At 40.6% G+C, this 20691-nt stretch overlaps 1 protein-coding gene across 1 annotated transcript in view; it reads left to right on the top strand.

Annotated features, from left to right (window-relative positions):
* STYK1 (serine/threonine/tyrosine kinase 1) overlaps nucleotides 1-20691 on the top strand; it is a 40811-nt gene that overhangs the window by 2037 nt on the left and 18083 nt on the right. Inside the window, exons 2-3 of the mRNA XM_040642160.1 lie at nucleotides 1668-1725; nucleotides 20439-20586. Coding sequence (XP_040498094.1) covers nucleotides 20541-20586 — 46 coding nt within the window. The 5' untranslated portion in view covers nucleotides 1668-1725; nucleotides 20439-20540. The remainder of the gene's footprint in view (nucleotides 1-1667; nucleotides 1726-20438; nucleotides 20587-20691) is intronic.

The raw sequence follows: 20691 nt of genomic DNA, 5'->3' as shown, positions 1-20691 counted from the left end.
TAGGGGTGCCTGGGTAGCTCAATGGGTTAAGCGTCTGCCTTGGGCTCAGATCGTGATCCTGGGTTTCTGGGATGGGGACAGAGCCCTCCTTGGGCTCCCTGCCAAGTGGGGAGTCTGTTTATTCCTCTCCCTCTGCCCCTCCCCCACTGCTCGTGTGCTCTCTCTCTCTCTCATGCGCATGCTCTTTCTCTCTCTCAAAGAAATAAATAATACCTTGGGACGCCTGGGTGGCTTAGTCTGTTAAGCATCTGCCTTCACCTCAGATCATGATCTCAGAGTTGTGGGATCGAGTCCTGCATTGGGCTCCTTGCTCAGCAGGGAGCCTGCTTCTCCCTCTGCCTGCCGCTCCCCCTGCTTGTACTCTCTCTCTCTGACAAACAAATAAATAAAATCTTAAAAAAAAAGAGAAGTAAATAAAATCTTTTAAAAAAGACTCTCTCCCTCCCCCCCTAATATAAATAAATAAATCTTTTAAAAAATACTTTATTGCTAAAGACATGTTAACTGTCATCTGAGCTTTCAGGGAGTCATAATCAGTGACTGCAGACCACGGTAACAAATAAAACAATAATTTAAAAAGTTTGAAATATTGTGAGAATAACCAAAATGTGACCTCCTTTTATGTCAAGTATCTCTGTAAAGACTATTTCCAAATAAGGTCACATTCTGGGGTGGTACCGGAAGCTAGGACTTCAACACATGAATTTTGGGGTGGCACACCTCAACCCATAACAGTTCCTTGTTCTTGCATTATGTACATGCTTAAAGTTAGTTGAGCACCTCCGTTTCAGTTGTCTTCTGCAGAAACTTTGTTTTCCTACCTTTCCCGACTCTTCACAGCCAGCTCCTGCAAGCATGGGCCCCAAACTCCTCCAAGGAGTTTTGTGATTCTGAAGCTCTGTTTTAAACTGAGTGTGTTAGTTTCCTTTTTTATTTTATTTTTTAAAGAAGAGGAGAGAGTATGTGTGCTGAGCAGGAGGGGCAGGTGATGGGGGGAGGAGCAGAGGGAGGAGGAGAGAGAGAATCTTTTTTTTTTTTTTTTTAAGATTTTAACCATCCATTCGACAAAGAGAGAGAGAGAGAGACAGCCAGTGAGAGAGGGAACACAAGCAGGGGGAGTGGGAGAGGAAGAAGCAGGCTCATAGCAGAAGAGCCTGATGTGGGGCTCAATCCCATAATGCCGGGATCACACCCTGAGCTGAAGGCAGATGCTTAACCGCTGTGCCACCCAGGCGCCCCCAGAGAGAGAGAATCTTAAGCAGGCTCCGCGCCCAGTGCAGAGCCTGACTTGGGGCTCGATCCCACAACCCTGAGATTGTGACCTGAGCCAAAATCAAGAGTCAGGCGCTTAACCAACTGAGCCGCCCAGGCGCCCCGAGTGTGTTAGTTTCCTGTCGCTGCTGTTACAAATCAGCACACGTTTGGTGGTTTAAACCAACATAGATTTTTATCTTCTAGTCCTGGAAGTCAGAAGTCTAAAATGGGTAGGCAGGTCTGCTTTCCTTCTGGAGGCTCTCCGGGAGAATCCATTTCCTTGCCGTTTTCCAGCTTCTGAAGACTGCTTGCATTCCTTGGCTTGTGGTTCCTCCAACTGCAAAGCCTTGTCAAGTTTTTCTCATACTCCATGTGCCGGCAGTGACGCTTGTGCCTTTTTCTTCCACATTCAGGGTCTTTGTGATTACATCGGACTCGCTGCATAATCCAGAATAATCTCCCTGTTTTAAGGTCAGTTGCTTAATTCCATCTGCAATCTTTATTCCCTTTTGCAATTTTAGCACTATTAAAAACTAACATATTTGTAGTTCTGGAGATTTGGACATGAATGTCTTTGAGGGGCCGTTATCTGCCAGCCACACTGAGCTTTCAATGACTGGGTTTTCTTTACTGGGTTTATTGTCCTATTTTCACTATGAGGGATCAATGTTTTGCATGCTATGCGTAGCAAAGAACTTTATATCCCTTTTATAGAGAAAACCAGCATCCTGCCTAATGATAGAACTAAAAATGTGTTCCCATGGAGCAGAGAGCTGGGTACCTTGATACTTCCCATCTAACACTGTTAGAAACGACTTCCCAGCCCTACTTGTTCATTTAGCATTACAATTAAATTCTTTATACCCAATTTATTTGTATAGGTTATTTTTCTATAAAAATTTCTTTTGGATCCAATGCTATTATTATTTTTTAATTTTTTAAAGATTTATTTATTTTAGAGAGAGAGTAGGAGGAGAGAGGCAGAGGGAGAGAGAGAGAGAATCTCAGGCGCGCTCCCTGCCAAGTCGGGAGCCTGATGAGGGGCTCAGTCTCACAACCCTGAGATCATGACCTGAGCTGAAATCAAGAGTCGGAAGCTTAACTGCACCACCCAGGTGTCCCCCAATGTTACAGGTGAAAAACATTTGTGAAAGATGATAATTTGGAGTTTGGAGAAACTGATCCTAAGCACGTTTTTCTTTTCTCTTTTTTAAAAAGATTTTTAAAAATTTATTTATTTAAGAGAGAGAGAGAGCATGAGCAGGGTGGAAGGGCAGAGAGAGAGGGAGAAGCCGGCTCCCCGCTGAGCAGGGAGCCCGATGCGGTACTCAGGACTGGATCCCAGGACGTTGAGATCATGACCTGAGCTGAAACCGACGCTTAACTGATGGAGCCACCGGGACGCCCCCTACGCAAGTTTTTCTGACAGTACTCAGCTATCAGGGCAGTTGTATGTCAAAGCCACCCCTCCTTTGTATACTTTGGGTCAACTTCTCCAAAGTCCCTCTTAAGTCAGATGGGGCTGGCTTGACCCAGGCAAGAAAAGCTCCTGTTGGCCCTTGCACACATGCTCAGTCTGGGCCCCAGTGTAGTGCTCCTTCTGGCTGGTTAGAGGCTAAGGCAGGAGGAAAGGGCTTGTTTATCTGAGTAGTAGAAGTGACAGTAGTTGAAGTTGCTTGTGGTTCGAGGAAGGAGGAGGAAAGCTAAGAAAATGCTAAATATTTATCTTCATTGCCTTGTTTTTCATCAGATTTATAAGCAGATTCCACAGATCCAGCCAGTCTGGTCTGCAGCTGCCCTGCCTCCTACCTCTGTGGTCTTTCCCCACAGGTCTCAATGCCTGATCCCTTTAGTGTTGGGGGGGCTGATATCTTAGTATGAGTCAAAATGAGTTCTGGCAGAGGAAAAAGAAGGAAACAAAATATCCACTAGAGTAATCTTTTTTGTTTTTTTAAATATTTTATTTATTTATTTGACAGAGAGAGAGAGATAGCCAGCAAGAGAGGGAACACAAGAAGGGGGAGTGGGAGAGGAAGAAGCAGGCTCCCAGCGGGGAAGCCTGATGTGGGGCTCAATCCCGTAATGCAGGAATCACACCCTGAGCCAAAGGCAGATGCTTAACGACTGAGCCACCCAGGCGCCCCTCCACTAGAGTAATCCTAAAGCCCTGCAGCGCCCATAATGAAAACACAGCTGGAATGTGAAATCTCTAGTCTTCAACCTTGGACTCGTATGGAGTAGATTTTCAGAGGCTGGTCCAGACACATAAACAGCCCAAAGACCCAGCAGGCAGAAGAAACTACGGAAGTATATGAACATTAGGAATTCTAATAACTAGGATCCTTTTCCTTACCCTCACTCCTACAAAACTTAACTGAATAACAAGGGATCAATTCTCCAGCCAGCCTCATGCATGATGGAAACTGGTAGTGAAAGAGCACCAGGAGGAGATTCAAGACGCACACGAGTAGATTAGCTTAAGTGCTAATTAACTGTTGGCAGACACCTCTCTCGTGTGCCTGAGTCTGCTCACTGGTAAGCTACGGAGGTGAGGTTTTCCTGTTGCTTTCAGATGGCTCTTCTGGTTGTTCAGGATTTGGTGGCATTTGTGGAGCGTGTGCTCCATTTCACAGCATGTTCATCGGGCAGAGTAGAGAAGGAAGGCGGGGCTGCTCTATTGTTTCTTTAGCAGGGGTGTGGCTACAGCAGCAGAAGGCACAGCAGGGGTCACTTATTTACAGCACGGGAACAGAAAGCCTTTTTGATCTTGAGAGTTGAACCTGCTGTATTTGCATCGGTTCTTGAAGCCCAAGCATCTCCCGTATCAGCAGGTGACTTGGGTTTCACTCCCTGTCCTTCTTGTCCTCACCCACATTCCATTCTTAGGATGGTCTAATCTGGGATTCTAGATCAGGAGCTTTCGCATGGGATTAGATCTCTGATTTATCTTCTGATCCTGGGTAAGTCACCTTGTCACTTGGACCTTAGTTTCCACGAATGAAGTTGTTAAGACAGCTGTGGAGTATTCTGAAGAGGTTTTCTATTATAAAAATGAAGATAACTTTGAGGAATATTCCAATTCTGTAGGATTGGGAAAAGAGAAATATAAATAATCCAAATGTGATTTTATAATTATCTATAAAGCACCACCCCTTCACCACCACCACATTTAAGTCTGCTCTTCTTGGGCTGATATTAAAATTGATTATTTTTAATTCACTGAGTTAGTGTTGACTGGGGAATGGAGGCAAGCTGACTTAAAAATGAAATTATGAGCTTATATTAACTATGACAGATGGCCAATAGAGATTTGATAGTATCAGCAAAGCCACAGGTTGTGGGTTTATAGATATTCAGATGTGTGTTAGATATATCAGTCCCAAAAAGAAGTTCATTGAACCCTGGGATAGAACTCTCTGTGCTAGATGGAAATCCTTATATTTTTTACACCTGAGTTACAGGATTTAACAGTGATATTGGGGACTGCTTCTTTGTGGCTTTTATTTAAACCTCAATCAAACATATTTTGGGTGCCCAGGGAGCAGTGTTCTCTGTAGGTTAGATATGCAGAAACATTTATGTTGATAAGCATTTAGAAATGTGATTCTTTGGATACCATCTCTAGTCCCACCAGTTCGTGGCAACCTGAGAAATTAGACTAACTCAGGCTCATCCAAGAAAATAAACTGGGTTCTGACACTAAGAGCTATAAAATGTGGTGCTGTATGGTCTATGCATTTATCCAAATATGAGAAGGATCAGTAGCGGACTTTTAGTATGCTATGATATTAGACATAGATAGCATGTCCGGGCAGCCTCTAAGCAGCATGTATTGTCCAACCTGTGCTAGAATGGATTTTCTCAGAGACAGAACATTCTGTGATATCACCAAGTCATACCAAATTCTGGTTTAACCTTTAGAGGTCATGGAACTGTAAATATTAGCATCAACAACAAATGAGACTTGTCCACTGGAAACCACAAAATATCATTGAAAAAATAAAGATCTAAGTAAATGGAAAGACATCCTATGTTCTTAGGTAGGAAGACTTAATATTGTTAGGATGGCAGTACTCACCAGGTTGATCTAGCTAGTCGATGTAATCTCTACCCAAATTCCAGATGGCCTTTTTTACAGGAATTGTCAAGTTGATTCTAAAATTCCCATTGGAACGTGAGGGTCTTAAAATATCCAAAACAATCATCAAAAAGAGAATAAAGTTGGAGAACTCATATTTAATGATTTCAAAACTCAATCCAAAGCTAAGTAATTAAGATTGTGTACTATTGATACAAGGATAGACATACAGACCAATGGAACAAAGTTGAGAGTCTTGAAATAAACTCATAACTATGGCCATTTGATTTTCTACACAGTGCCAAAACAATTCATTGTGTGGACACACTGGATAGTCATATGCAACACTTAAACACTGAAATTGTGCTGAAACAACTGGATATCCACATGCAAAAGAATGAAATTGAATGCTTACCTCACAACATATGCAGAAATTAACTCAAAATAGCTCAAAAACCTAAGTTTAAGAACTAAGACCATAATTCAGCCACAAAAAAGAATGAAGTACTGATTTCTGCTACAACATGGATGTGATGGTTAGGAAGCAGAGTTCAGATGGTGGAGAAGCAGGGGGACATGGGGCTTTCCTCATCTCTTAACACAGTTGTACTGAGGTCAGATAACTTGGAATACCCAGGAAATCAATCTAGGGATTGGAAGAAGGATCTCCACAGTTGGAGGGAGACAACATAGCAGGTGCAAGGTACATGGAAGTGAACTGGAGAGAGAAAAGCTGCCTTGCTGCAGAGGGGAAGAAATCCTTTCTGCAGGGAGAGAAAAGGGAGAGAGGGAGAGATAGGTTGAGAGAGTGTGGCATCAGGTTTGCAGAAGAAAAAACTTCTCAGACCACAGACTGTGGTGGTTAATTTTATGTGTCAATTTGACCGGGCTTGAGGAATGCCCAGATAGCTGGGAAACATATCTTCTGGGTGTGTCTGTGAGTATGTTTCTGGAGAAGATTAGCATTTGAATTAGTGGACTGAGTAAAGACCTGCCCTCACCACTGTGGGTGGGGATCATCCATCCCGCCGAGGGCCGAATAGAGCAAGAAGGTGGAGGAAGGTGACTTTCTCTCCCTTGAGATGGGACATCTATCTTTTCCTGCCCTCCAGCATTAGAGCTCCTGGTTCTCTGGCCTTCAGGCTCTGGGACGTACACCAGTGGTCCCCAGTTCTCACGGCTTCAGCCTCCCATTGAATTGCACCACCAGCTTTCCTGACTATCCAGACGGCACACTGTGGGATTTCTTGGCCTCCATAACCTCACGAGCCAATCCCTATAATAAATCTCCTCTTACATATCTATATATCTACATCTATATATTTTATTGGTTCTATTTCTTTAGAGAACCCTAACTAATACAATATGACCTTAAAAACATGTTAAGTGAAAGGAACCAGACACAAAGCTACAGATTGTGTGATTCAGTTTATATGAAATGTTCAAAACAGGCACATCCACAGAGACAGCGAATAGGTTAGTAATTGCCAGGGTTGGGGGGAGTGGGCATTGGGGAGCGACTGCTATTGGTACAGATTTCTTTTGGGGGGATGATGAAAATATTCTAAAATTAGGTAGCAGTGATGGTTGTACAACTTCGTGAATACAAAAATCACTGAATTGTATACTTTAAGGATGTGTTTTATGGTATGTGAATTATATCTTGGTCAAAAAGAAAGCAATATTGAAGTTAATTCTAATTTTGCAAAAAAAAAAAAAAGGAAAGAAAAGAAAAAAGAAAAGAGAAAAGATTTTCAAGAATCTGCTAGGAAGATGGTGTAATATAAGAAAACAGATTCCAAAGCCACACAACCTGAGAAGTCCAAATCCCTGTTACTAGCTGTGTGATCTGGAGAAAGTTACTTAATTAACCTCTTTGTGACCCAGTTTCTTCCTCTATATGTAAAGTGCTCAGAACCATGCCTAACACATGGGGAGCACTATATGAATGTTTGTCATTGTAACTACATGCCATAAAATGTGCTAAGCTGTAGCGGGAAGCAAACAGTATCAAGGAAGCTATGCTACCCGTAAATGACAGTTAAGGAGGAGCGGAGCAGGGCAGAGTCCAAAGCAGATTGTTTCACTTGGTTTATTATCTCAACTCTGCTCCATGTTGACTCATGGAAAGAAACTGAGTTTAGTGGAAAAGGAGGGAGAGAGATAACATGGGTCCAGGATACAATATCTATATTTAACCGTTCCTGGGTCCTGAAAAAGATCCAAAACTGTGTTAGGAGAGACATATCGAGGAGGGATCAATCAGAGCAAGGGATAGTGAAAAGTACTTAATAAATTTTTGTTATTCAATTTAAATAAATATTAGGCAAAAATTTGGAGAGTTGTACTTTGGATTTAGATAATAAACTTACGATCTTTGTTCTCTTCCTGTCTCTACTGGGATCTTGTTACCTCTTTCATTTCAAAATAAAATCAAACAAATTTTTAAATATTTTATTTATTTATTTATCTATCTATTTATTTATTTATTGTGAATGGGGGAGGGGCAGAGAGAGAGGGAGAGAGAGAATCTCAAGCAGACTCTGTGCTGAGCGCAGAGCCTGTCGTGGGACTCAGTTTCACAACCCTGAGATCATGACCTGAGCCAAAGTCATGAGTCAGATGCTTAGCTGACTGAGCCATCCAGGGACCCCGGGACAAAACTTTAAAGTTCATGTCACCGCCACATTTTTATTCCCAAGACAAATCAAGAAACCAGCACGGTGGCAGGTATTTCTAACAATATTCACATCCCTTTGTTTTCAACTGCTTTCTGCATCCTTGTAGGGTGCATTTACTATTCCTAACTTTTCTGTAGATCTGATTCTTTCTGTCAACATATAGCAAAGAAGGACAGATTACATAGCCATTTCAAGGGGATGATAGAAGGTATTACATTTTTTACTTAAAAGGATAGAGAAAAACTGTTGTCCACCTTTCCTCTAGGTTTTCCACTTCTGGATTCTATGTGAATGTATGTTACATAGCTCTGGCTTCATCATAGTTTTGCTTTCTTGGGTACTAAAGAAATAATTATAATGCCTTATATTTTTACTTCATATATTTCATAAAGTTTTATATACATACCTCTGACAGAGATGTTAATTGGCTTACTTAAGGTCACACACAAGATGGTGCTAACCCAGGGCCATAACTGAGATCTCATATCCCCTTTGCCTGTTTTAGAAGAGGATTCTTTTTTTTTAAATATTTTATTCATTTATTTGAGTGAAAGAGAGCATGGGCAGACAGAGGCAGAGGGAGAAGGAGAAGCAGACGCCCTACTGAGCAGGGAGCCTGATGTGGGGCTGGATCCCAGGACCCCAGGATCATGACCTGAACTGAAGGCAGATGCTTAACTGACTGAGCCACCCAGGTGCCCGGAAGATTCTTTCTTTTCATTCTACATTTCTCCTAGAACTTTCTATTAAGAAATAATCTAGGTGAGGAAAATATGACCAATTCTAAGGCAGAAGGCAGCTGTAGCCAAAGTGAAGATTAATGCCAGAGCCTCATTATACTTGAATCCATGCTGGTATAGAAATAGTATTATTTAATGTTCATTTGATGTCAGGTTTTCCTCCAAAGTGCATCTCATATCTGCATTAATCTGTCTTCCTAAAAATTATTGATATCGATATATGAGAGGATAAAAAGTATGATCAATAAATGCTGGATAGAACAAATGAGTAGAATTAGCCTGGAATTCTCTGAAATGCCAAATCCTTAACAGCAGTTTAACAGATCTCCAAATCATTTACTATCGAGAAGCTCTAACTGTGGGCAGTAAGGATACTTCAGAAGAGATGGCCATAGGCGTGCAGGGGCAGGGGAAAGGGGGAACATGATAATTCTACCTTGGATTTCTGAAATCCATAAATTTTTTTTAGTCTAAAATTTTAAAGTCCTGTCATATATTTTTTCTTGTTTATCTTGCCAGAATGTCTCCGACTAGGCAGTTCAAGGATTATGATCCATTATTTTATGGATTGGGAATTCACACCCAGGGATGTGATAAAACTTGCCCAAAATGACAGAGTCAGAGAGAGACAGAGATAATGTTAAAACATGGCTGCCAATATAGAATTTATTAAACTAGAACCTGATAAATTTTAAATCTGACTATATTACTTTACCTACTAATATAAGAAAACATTTATTAAAAACTTCAACTGGATATATTGGGGCGCCTGGGTGGCATAGCGGTTAAGCGTCTGCCTTCAGCTCAGGGCGTGATCCTGGCGTTATGGGATCGAGCCCCACATCAGGCTCCTCCGCTATGAGCCTGCTTCTCCCACTCCCCCTGCTTGTGTTCCCTCTCTCGCTGGCTGTCTCTATCTCTGTCGAATAAATAAATAAAATCTTTTTAAAAAAATAAAAATAAAAATAAAAACTTCAACTGGATATAAAACTGAACATAAAATTAATGAACTTGACAATAAAATTAATAAATTTATAGTATTCCATTGTATAGCTGTATAAAAATTTGACATCCCTCTTTCTATTAGTTAGGGTTTTCCAGAAAAATAGAGCCAACAGAATGTCTGCGTGTCTGTCTATGTATCTACCATCCATTGAGATTTACTTTAAAGAATCTGTGAATAGTTGGGAAGTACAAAATCTTCAGGGTAGGCATGCAGGCTGGAGACCCAGTTTAAGTCCAGTGAGCTGGCAGAATTTCCTTTCTTCTGGGGACGTCAGTCTTTTTCTATTAAGACTGTCAACTGATTGGAGGAGGCATACCCACATTATGGAGGGTCATCTGCTTTACTCAAAGTTCACTGACTTAAATGTTAATCTCATTTAAAGAATTCCTTCACAGAAATATCTAGAATAATGTTTGACCAATTATCTTGGTACCATGGCCTAGCCAAGTTGACACATAAAATTAACCATCCCACTTTCCTTGAAGAAAATTGAAATTTATTTCTACTTTCAATTTTTTTATTGTAGAAAATTTCAAGTATATACAAAAGCAGACAAATAGGTAGAATGGTAGGATGACTTGTAGAAATGGTAGGATGACTTGTAGAAAATTTCAAGTATATACAAAAGCAGACAAATAGGTAGAATGTTACGTATTAACAACCCAAATTTAACAGTTTTCGACACATGGCCAATAGTGTTTCATTTATATCTCCACACACTTCCACTGCTCAAGTCCTGGGATTATTCTGAAGCACATGCCTATTTCTGCTTTCAAAAGAAATAAATAACAGTACAACAAAATTTTTTGCACATTCAGAAACATTTTCCATTAAAAAAAATCCTTTTATGGGATGCTTAGCTGGCTCAGTTGGTGGAGTGTGTGACTCTTGGTCTCAGGGTTGTGAGTTTGAGCCCCATGTTGGGTGTAGAGATTACTTAAAAATAACATCTTAAAAAAAATCCTTTTGTAATTGACTCCTGGGAGAGATATTACTGGGTCAAAATTATGAATGTCATTAAGGCTCTTTTCTTACATGTTGCCAAATTTGTTTCCATAAATGTAGAAATTTAGATTCCCTGTTAATGTGTTAGAGTGGGCTTTTTAAATAGGGTTCTTCTCAGCATCATAATTCTTTCATCTTTTTCTTCTTAAATGGATAGACAAAAAATTTTGCATCTTGTTTTTACTTGAATGTGTGTTATTTAATTACTAGCTAAGGTAAACATCTTTAATCTTACATTACCCTTCTTCCATATTTGTTAAACATTTTGGTTCGGTGTATTGGTTTTCTTCTGCTTTTCACTTTTCATGACCATTTATTTACTGTCATCTTAATAATTTTCTTACTATAGTTACTAAGTTATACAGATTTTCTATGTTTTTATTCATTGATTGGTTGATCCTTTTCTTTGTGATTTTTTTTCTGGATTTTTTTTTTCTATTGGAAGGAGTCTTCTCTCTCTCTCTCTTTTAAAATATTTTATTTATTTTTTTGAGAGAGAGAGAGTGCACAAGCAGGGGAAGGGAGAGAGACAAGCAGACTCTGAGCTGAGCGTGGAGCCTGCCGGGGGGCTCAATCCCATGACCAGGAGGTCATGACTGGAGCTGAAATCACGAGTCAGGTGCTCAACCAACTGAGCCACTCAGGCGCCCCGGGAGTCTTCTCTTTTAAACTTACCAAGTCCTCACCTCTAATATAACTTACACTGCTCTTTTTGGTTTCTTAAAACATATAATCATTTTTACAACTAAAATTTAGTTTTGCATAGGAATGAAGCCAAGGATGGAAATTATTATTGCCAAGCAAGTAACCAGAATATGCATATTATGCATAAACCACATAATGATAATGAATCTCAATAGTTCTCAACCTAGCTGTAATTTAGTATCTCCTGAGAAACAGTCTCTTTTTTCAGTGCTGATAGGTGAAATCATAATTATGGGTTTCATAATCATCACAATCTCTTCCAAGGTGGGGGGTGGTAAACCCTAGTGTTGGTAATCTTTAGACAGCTCCCTACAAGATTCTTAATGTGTAACCAGGTTTGAGAATCTGCTTGTTTTGTTTCATGCTGACTTCTTTATATTAAATTCCTAAAGATGTACTTCATTACATGTTTTATTAATCTTACTCTCTGTTTTTCAGTGTCATTGTGTGTGTTAGGCTTTGTAACATATTTAGGCCTAGGACATGCCCCTCCCCTCAAATTCTGTTTTGTTTTTAGAAGGAGAGATTACTGCATGTTGGGATGTCACTAGTTATTTTCCTTGTCTTGATGGAGCCCTAAGTTTCCAAACAAATCTACTGTATGACCCCCTCCTTGAGCTTCTCAACTTAGTCTTCTCATTTATACTTAAACATCTTAAGAAAGCTACCTAAACTTTCTCCCATCCTCATTTTCTGTTTATTCCCTGACCCACCCCACTCTCTGGCTCTGCTACTGCCTTACGACTGTTCTTTCTATGACCATGAGTGATCTCCATTCTGCCTATATCCAATGAGTGACTTTTTCTTACCTCTCATCAGCTTCAGGGTCACTTGTCTGAGTGAGTGATTTGAGATAAACTAACTGGGTTGTAGAAGTAGATTCTAGGTAAAGATGGACAGTTCAGATATAGACTGAAATGTAGGCAAAAATACGCAACTTGGGTTTACAGGATGCGAGCAGAACCGTAGGGGCAGGAGGTTAAGACGTGTGTGGGTGGGCATGAAGTAGAGTGGGGGTGGGGTGATGGCCATTATTCGAGCACCAAGCCAGCAGTATCTGGGTGTGTGTGGGGGGGTCCTTTCCATTTGTAGCAGGACCTCAGTAACCAGACTATCATGTGAAGTTCTTATCTAATGAAAGAGAATTGATTGAGGCAGAGAAAATAGTAAGAGCCTATCCACCTGTGAGACATTCAGGATAGGACTCCAGATTTGACAGTGCTTGGGTACTAACTATGAATAACTGGACACCCCTTATAAAAATGATCAACCTTATGTCTTCTCAGATTGGGGAGTATGGTAAGAAGAATGGGGAGAAGGAGCTGAGACTATTGGTCTCCTTACTGCCTCCATCAAGATTGGTTCAGGAACTGGGTAAAAATGTAGTCAGCAGATAGGAGGTATCAATGGAACCAGCTAGGAGTTGAGAAATTGAGGACAGAAGGTGAATTAATTAACTAATTAATAATTAATTAACTAATTAATTAATAATATATCACTATTTAGCATTCTGTTTTATATCTTAGTTTACAGTATTATGCTCTTTAATCCATCTTGTTTAAATCTCTCTTCCTCAACATGATTGTCAAATTCAGAGACCTCTTAGCAGGTGTAATACTTAGACTGTCAAATCATATCTAGTTAATATGAAGAGATTTAAAACCCACATTAACTTTATGATTACTTTAACTTCTTCACACACAGGACTAAATACAGTTTGTCCACAAATGTAAATATTTTGAAAATAGGTGTTTTGTTTTCTTATGTGGAGTTCTATATGTTTACTGATTGGTACAGCTTTGGGACTACCTCCCAGCCTGGGAGAGAGGTGAAGGAGGGAGGGAGAAAGGGAGAGACTACTACATATTGTCTGCGCTATACTAGGTATTTAATATCAACTGTCCTGTAGAGCTTTCAACTGCCTTGACAGATAGGTATTATTGTCTCTACTTACAGGTGGAAAAATAGAGGCTCAGAAGGGTGAGAATGACTTATATGCAGTCATGATGAATGGTGGACCTGAGATTCAAATAGAAGTCTGACTCCAAATCTCCTTCTCTTACCACTATCCTGTAGGAAATTATAGGCAGAGTAGGGATAGGAATGAAACTTGAGAGTTTATGGGGCTGCCGTGATACAGGTCAGAAAATGCCAGTCTGAAGGCGCCTTCAGAATTTGAGAGGCAAGGTGGTATAGCAGGTTGAGGGGACTTGCTGGTTGCCTTGCCCCTTTTCTGATGTAATTCATTTCTTGCTGCTCTCTGTGGTTCTTCACTGCCTTCAGGAGAGAAAGAGGTGTCCTGCTCCCTAAACAGGGAAGGGAAGACATGGCAAGGGCAGGTGTTATGCCTCTGGATGCTTGATGAATCACCTATCAAACCAGAACTAGAACTTCGAACCTCTCTGTTAGCATAGCACCAGCTTCGTGCTGATTCCATGTCTCCCAATTTCCAGACTGCTCAGCTCCAGAGCACACCGACCTCCTCCTAATGAGGGAATCTGCTGTTTGCTCCTTGTTGTGCAGAATGACATTGCCAGAGGCGTCTTTTTCGTCTTGCCAGGCGTTTGTTGTTATTTACCTAGGATTACCTTCTATGTATAGAATCTTTACGGGGACACACCCTGCATGACAGAGCACTGAGGTAAATGGCAATTGAGCTGATTTCCTGATTGTGAAATCCCCTTGTCCATTTGTTTCTCTGCCTGCCTCTGTCTGGGACTCATCTATCAGAGTATGAGAAATTATGTGTGTGTGTGTGTGTGTGTGTGTGTGTTCCTGCAATCTTTCACAAAATGTCTTCCTTCTGTCCTGTTCAGTGTGGCTCCCCTCTCTGCCAGAGGGCAATGTGCTAGGATAGGCCGGAGGAGTGGCAGAGCCACACAGGGCTCCTCATTTCTGGGGGAAACTGCCAAGATTTTTAAAGTACCAGAATTCTCCCCACCACCCCTGAATGAAAATTCTAGCAGAACGAGTAGCAAAGAGGGAAACTGATCCTTGGAAATGCAATGTGACTGACAACAGCAGCAGCAAGGTGTTTGAGAGAAGCCCCCAGCAGGCGTCTTCTGGTGTGTCCATCAGGTAGGAGAAAGGGGACGCAGAGGGCTCAGAAGCGATTCTGTGTTTAGAGGTGGGTGGTAGTTCTGTGTCCTTGGCTTTTCCCTTATCGAGAATCCTTATTCTGGGCTGGGGAAATGTTGTTCATTAGTGATCTTAGGAGGAGAAAACCATCAGTGGGAGAATATCTCATTTGAGATTTTATATATATATATATATATATATATATATATGTATATATATATATAAAATTTCTGGGCTTTTGAGGTTCGAACGTGGTAGATGGAGAATTATGGAATCAAGAACATGAAAAGTAGAATGATAATTATAATAAAAATAAAATGTCTTGAATTTGTATAACATCTCAAAGGAAATAAAATGTAATCTCTGTAATCATATTTAAAATCTGATGGGGCGTGTGGTGTTACTGCAATTCTTACCTGGATGCGAGGGGGCCTGTCCTGCAATCACGTTGCTCCTCTATAAAGCAAACGTTTGGGAGGGACCAGGCTAGAAGTTAAGCTTCTTCGTCTCTATCGTGTAGCACGTGTTTTAGGAATTCCTGTAGATATGTAAAAATAAGGAGCAAGAAAAGCGGATAACACTCAGTCTCATTGTTAAAAGACCTTTGTTTAAACAAGGTCAGGATTCCCAGGCACCACAGGAGACTCTCTTCCAACCGTTTCAAAGTGCATTTCAGGCTCTGGGTGAAGGAAGGTGGCGGAGGGTGAAGATCAGAACAACTACAGCCCTTCAATATCTGAGAAGAACAGGAGGACAAGGGATTCCCTCTGGGTAACCTCCCCTTCTCTTTGCCTCATCCACACTGGGCGGTATCACCCTTCGCAAGGCAAGTTATCTACACTAGCTAGGTTTTCTGGATTGAAATAGGGTCAGCTCTTCTGTGCCTTTCCCTTTACTCTTTGTCCTCTGACAAGTGTGCTTCAGAAGAACTGTGGAGCCTTGGGTGCTGCATGGTCAGTCTATGTCTTAGGCCAGTGCCCTGTCTCCTGGAGTTCTAGCCCCTTCCTGACCCTCATGCTCACAGTGAAAGATTGTTAGTCCTGGAAACTAGACCTTTTCCCTCAAAAAGCAGAAGGTAGAAATAGGATTGAGATCAGATCCAGGAAAATGAGCAAACTAAGAAAATGATCCTAGATTCTCTGATCTGGTGAGTACTGGGAAAAGTTTCTGATTCTACCTTTATTTTCTGAATACATTTTGAAGACAGACATGCAGACATTGTCTGCGCCCCTATAAGTAGATCTTGGAGAACACACTTAAAGGCAAATTCTACTCACCTGTCCTTCACAAATTATGTTGTATTTGTTGGTGAAGTTTGGTTTCAGCATTATGCTTTCTATGATTCTTTTGGATTCTGACATAATTCCTTCTTGACACTATTGGTCTTGTCCATTTGAGTGACAAGTACCGATGTGTAGTAAAGTAGTTTAAGGAATATTGGGTTTGTAATTACAAGACTGGGGTATGAAACTTGCTGTGTCATTTACTTGCGTTTTTATGTTTTAATTTTTAAGAAAGATTTTATTTATTTATATGACAGAGAGAGAGCACAACCAGGGGGAGCAGCAGGCAGAGGGAGAAGCAGGCTCCCTGCTGAGCAAGGAGCCCGATGCAGGACCTGATCCCAGGTTCCTCAGGATCCCCATGATCTTCAGGATCATGACCTGAGCCAAAGGCAGATATTTAACTGACTGAGCCACCCAGATGCCCCTGTTTAAATTTTTTTTTTTTTAACCCTGGCTTATTCAGAACGTTATCTTTCTGAGCGGCAGTTTCCTCCTTTGTGCGAAAGTGCCTAGCATAATACCTGGCACCTTGTAGTTGCTCAACATACGTTTATTGGAGCTGAAAATAGGAAGGACAGCTTGCTTTTCAGAATGTTAAAGATTAGTAATTTTGGAATCCCATAGATAGATCTGAGCAGTTCTTTTCTATCTCATTTCCAATTTAATATGTTCATTCTAATAAATGGTTTTTGTTTTATTTTGTTTGTTTTGCTAGACAGCTCACGGATAAGGATGAAGGGGAAGGGGAAGGGAGGGTGAGTGAGCCCTCAGTCTGGGGGCTACTACCTCCATATATTTTACCCTCCTCACCTAAAGTCTTTGAGCCCTCTGCCTCATAGCCCATAGCTATTCATAACTCCCTTGCCCAGTGTGGCATCCATCTGGGTGGATGGGTCACTTGTCTTCATAAAAAGAACATGGCTGGTGGACCCACTTGTGTTGATACACAGGTGGTAAGGTTGAGGGTGAGGCTGGTGTAACAGTTAATCATATCTTATGGGAATGGGACCAGGTGTTATACAGAGGTCAATCAAGGAATTTCTCATAACATGTAGGCAGATGGAATACGGGAGAATGGATCTAATTTTTAAAGTTCTATTTGTAGATGTATTTTGGTAAGAAAAATTTCTTCTGGACACTCCTGAGTAAATTGCTGACGATATCTGGGAGATTATATTGTGCTCACTGGACAGAAGTGTTGCTAGTAGGAGTTGTGTTATTCTTGCAAATAGAACTGTGTTTGTGTATAATGAAACAGATACAAAGATGTGGCATGGTGTCACGCTTGCGTTGTGCCTCCGTGTAAGAGTTTGGAGAGTTTATGTTCATAGTTAGCTTAATTTCAGTTACAACCATTCACTTGTCTGGTCTCCAAACTATAATCTTGCAAAGATTTGGGTTGAACTTTACCCCTCATTTCACTCTTATTTTCTTCCTATTGTATCTCCTCCTTCATTGTGCTATTTCCTATTCTAGATTCTCAATTTAAGAAGGGAGCTGAACTTTTCAATATGCCAACAGAAAATCAGAAGTGACTGAGAAGAGAGAAAATAAGGAATGATAACCACAAATGAGGCAATAATATTGTTTTACTTAGAGCCCTGCTTGAGGAGATTTGGCACTGTTAGATGTAGGTATGTGTAAACTATAGGCAAGCTGTGTACATAGTTTCCAAGCATGAAATGGAATTATCAGAATAAACGATTTCCCAAGTTTACTGAATCCTTGATCCCAACAGCTTGAATCTAATAATACAGGGCACTAAGATGAGAACTGTGGGATAATGTTTTATATATGTAAGGGACCTTACAGTCTAGGTAAGAGAAGAAGGAGTAGCCAATATACACTTTTTTTTCTTTTCTTCTTTTCAAAGATTTTATTTTTAAGTAATTTCTACACCCATCATGGGGCTTAAACTCACAACTCTGAGATCAAGAGTCACATGCTCTACTGACTGAGCCAGCCAGGCTCCCCTACATTTTTGTCTTAACACAGTGAGAAAACTGTCTAGATGTAATCGAAGGGGATAGAGTATTGGTCATATTGTACAGAAATGTTGGTCAAGAACACTGATAGGTTAGAATCTAACCAATAGGAAGAGTCAAACTAGAAGGTTCTAGCATCAAGGCATGCCTTTTCTCAGGTTAACACAGTGGGCTGGCAAAGTCATGTGGTAATTGAATATTTAACTGCAGAGGGAAAAGCGATGTGGAGAGGAATACTGTTGCTACAAGTCACTGTGAGCATCTTCTGATATAAGTGCTTTGGTGGGCTCTAAAGGTGGTAAGGTTTCCTGTGTAGGCTTCCATGCCTATGGGGCGAGTATGCCTGGTGTGTTTACCTTAAAAATTCTAGACTCATTTCGTCTATGCCATATGTCTCTAGCCAAACTGTAATAGTTGGAAAGAGCTTATTGTACAAATGCCTGGAAAGCGATCTACCAAGTGGCCCTCACCATAGCCCCACACATTTGTTTCCTTGCTCCAGCGTCCAATTACATTGGGCTTCTAGTTGTTAATAAACCTAGCTTCTTTAAAGTATCCGTGCCCAAATAAAACTACACAAATGAACCTTGTTCAGGACATGTAATAGAAGGTCATACTGCAGCCAGATGACCACACTGTGCTCTTTAATAAGTGTGATACGTAGGTGCCAGGATATAAGCATGGATTTGAGTCATTGGGTGTGGGTGGGTGTGTTTGGCTGTGTGCCTAGAGCCGTGTTTGGCCCACCAGGAGCAATTCTAAGTGAGGATGTCTGTGCACACGGGCCTTTAAATTACTTCTTCGCTATGTATTAGTGGGTGTGTAGTTTGGTTTCTGGGCAGAGCTTGCAAGTTGGAGCCGGCTTCCCACCGATTTTTTTCTTCCACTTACACCGTGGTTAAAAGAGATTATGCTCACAGAACACTCCCCGGAGAGCCAAACTCGTTAAACTGGCTGCTCCCTGAATGAACACAATTACATCTGATAGTGCCCTGAAAAGGAAGAGGAAAGGAGAACAGGAATGAGAAAGGCAGTGAGAAATTTTCAAGCAGCTTTTGAATTCTCCTGACTCTGCTAATGTTTTATTATTGAAGATCTTCTCTTTCTTTACCATCTCCCTGATTCTTACCCTAGCACCAGTGTTTTCCTTCCATGTGGTCTTATGGAATTGAGGACACTTTCTCAAATGACTTTTACCTTGACTTCTTGGCTTATAAACTAGATGAGATGGACTTTGTTACCTTATAATTCATTGACTTCATAGATCCCTTGTTCTGTACAAGCCCACAGATAAGAAGGTGCCTCCCCTCTCCCCAGTTTTCCTCCTGGCTACTCCTCTGTATACATGGGCTTCCGTCAACCAACACACAACTGTCTTTCTTCTGAGTTGTAAGAAAATTGTCTAATTCGCATCTCACAAGCTCAGGGAACTCCAAGAATAGTGAAAAGAGGGTGAGGTTGGAACTGGAAGGTTTCTTTACATATGTGTTTCAGGCACTAAGAGACTCTGCCTCAATAAGTCCCATTGTGGTTACTAGTATCAACAATAAAGCACAACATGTAACAAGACCGCATAATATGGTGAATAGCACATACGTACAATATAGTATTCTGTCATTCTGATTTGTAAAATTTTACTTGTTAGCAGATCACTACAAAACTAGATCACTTAGGATCACCTAGACAGTAAAAAAATAAATAAATTAAAAAAATTTTAAAAATTGAAAAAAAATTATTTTTTCCAGGTCAGAATTAATTAGAACTAGGGAAGACTTTTGTTAACCAAGGGCAAAATAAAGTTTGTAGATATCTATATCGATATATAAACATTATATAGATATTTCAGAAAGATAGTATCAGGTTTGGGGAGGTGTAATTTCAAATATATGTTGACCATACAGAATTAAAAGTGATGTACCTAAAGAATCTTTGGCCCAGTAAGCAAGAAACTAGTTTACTTGGAGGAGAATCTGGAACTGAATACATAGAGAAGGATGCGGTGGGAGAAAGATTTTTATGGTACATCACTTTAATTTTTTTTGAACTTATGAATATGTATATATATGTATATATATACATCTATATGTGTATGTGTGTGTGTGTGTGTATTACTTAAGAGAGAGAGAAAGAAGATGGCTTGGTTCTGATACTCTCTTTAATCTATATACTAGCAGGAATGAATGCCTGTGTCTGTCTATATATAATGACCAGGGGAAGCTCCAATTAAAAATGAGTGATACACAGAAAAAAAAATGAAACCTGCTTAGGATTATAGGGGAGGTGGATCATTCCCATATAACCCACAGACCACAATTGCTCAGACAGGTGCTGTGAACATGAACTTGAGCTTTGGAGCAGGGGTCTTGGGTAGGAGGGGAAACTTAAAATAATTTGAGAAATAATGGCATAAAAGGATAAGGCCAGATCATGGCTATATGGGCTGTATAATAGAAAAGGGGAAAATGCTAGGAAAAAACAAAGTTCTTCACACTTGAATATCAGGTAGATGGATAGAGATGAATGGATGACTCAGAAAGTTCCAGATAACCATGTACTTAATACCTAATGATCTTCTGAGGTGTCTTAAAATTCTCTGTATGCTCCATTTTATTTTTTTCAGAATAACTTCGTCCTTGGGAATTATTCTCAGTGGTGCTCTGTGCATTCTCTGAGGGCCAAGCAAAGGAGTGGACAGCTGTGTGGCCTGGGAGATGAGAGGGGCATGGCACGAATTCTACTGGAATGCAGTCTTAGTGACAAGCTGTGTGGTAAGAACAGACACCGCAGATGCCTGTCTAATCAGAGGTATTCTAGGATTCAGATTCTGATTCTAGGATGACAGAGACTAAGGTCTGCATAGATTCTAGAAGGAG

The sequence above is a fragment of the Ursus maritimus genome, unplaced genomic scaffold (assembly GCF_017311325.1).
Source record: "Ursus maritimus isolate PB19 unplaced genomic scaffold, ASM1731132v1 scaffold_26, whole genome shotgun sequence".
In the NCBI taxonomy this organism is placed as follows: Eukaryota; Metazoa; Chordata; class Mammalia; order Carnivora; family Ursidae; genus Ursus; species Ursus maritimus.
Note: the sequence above shows the minus strand (reverse complement) of the source record. Positions and strands in the feature narration are given on the sequence as shown.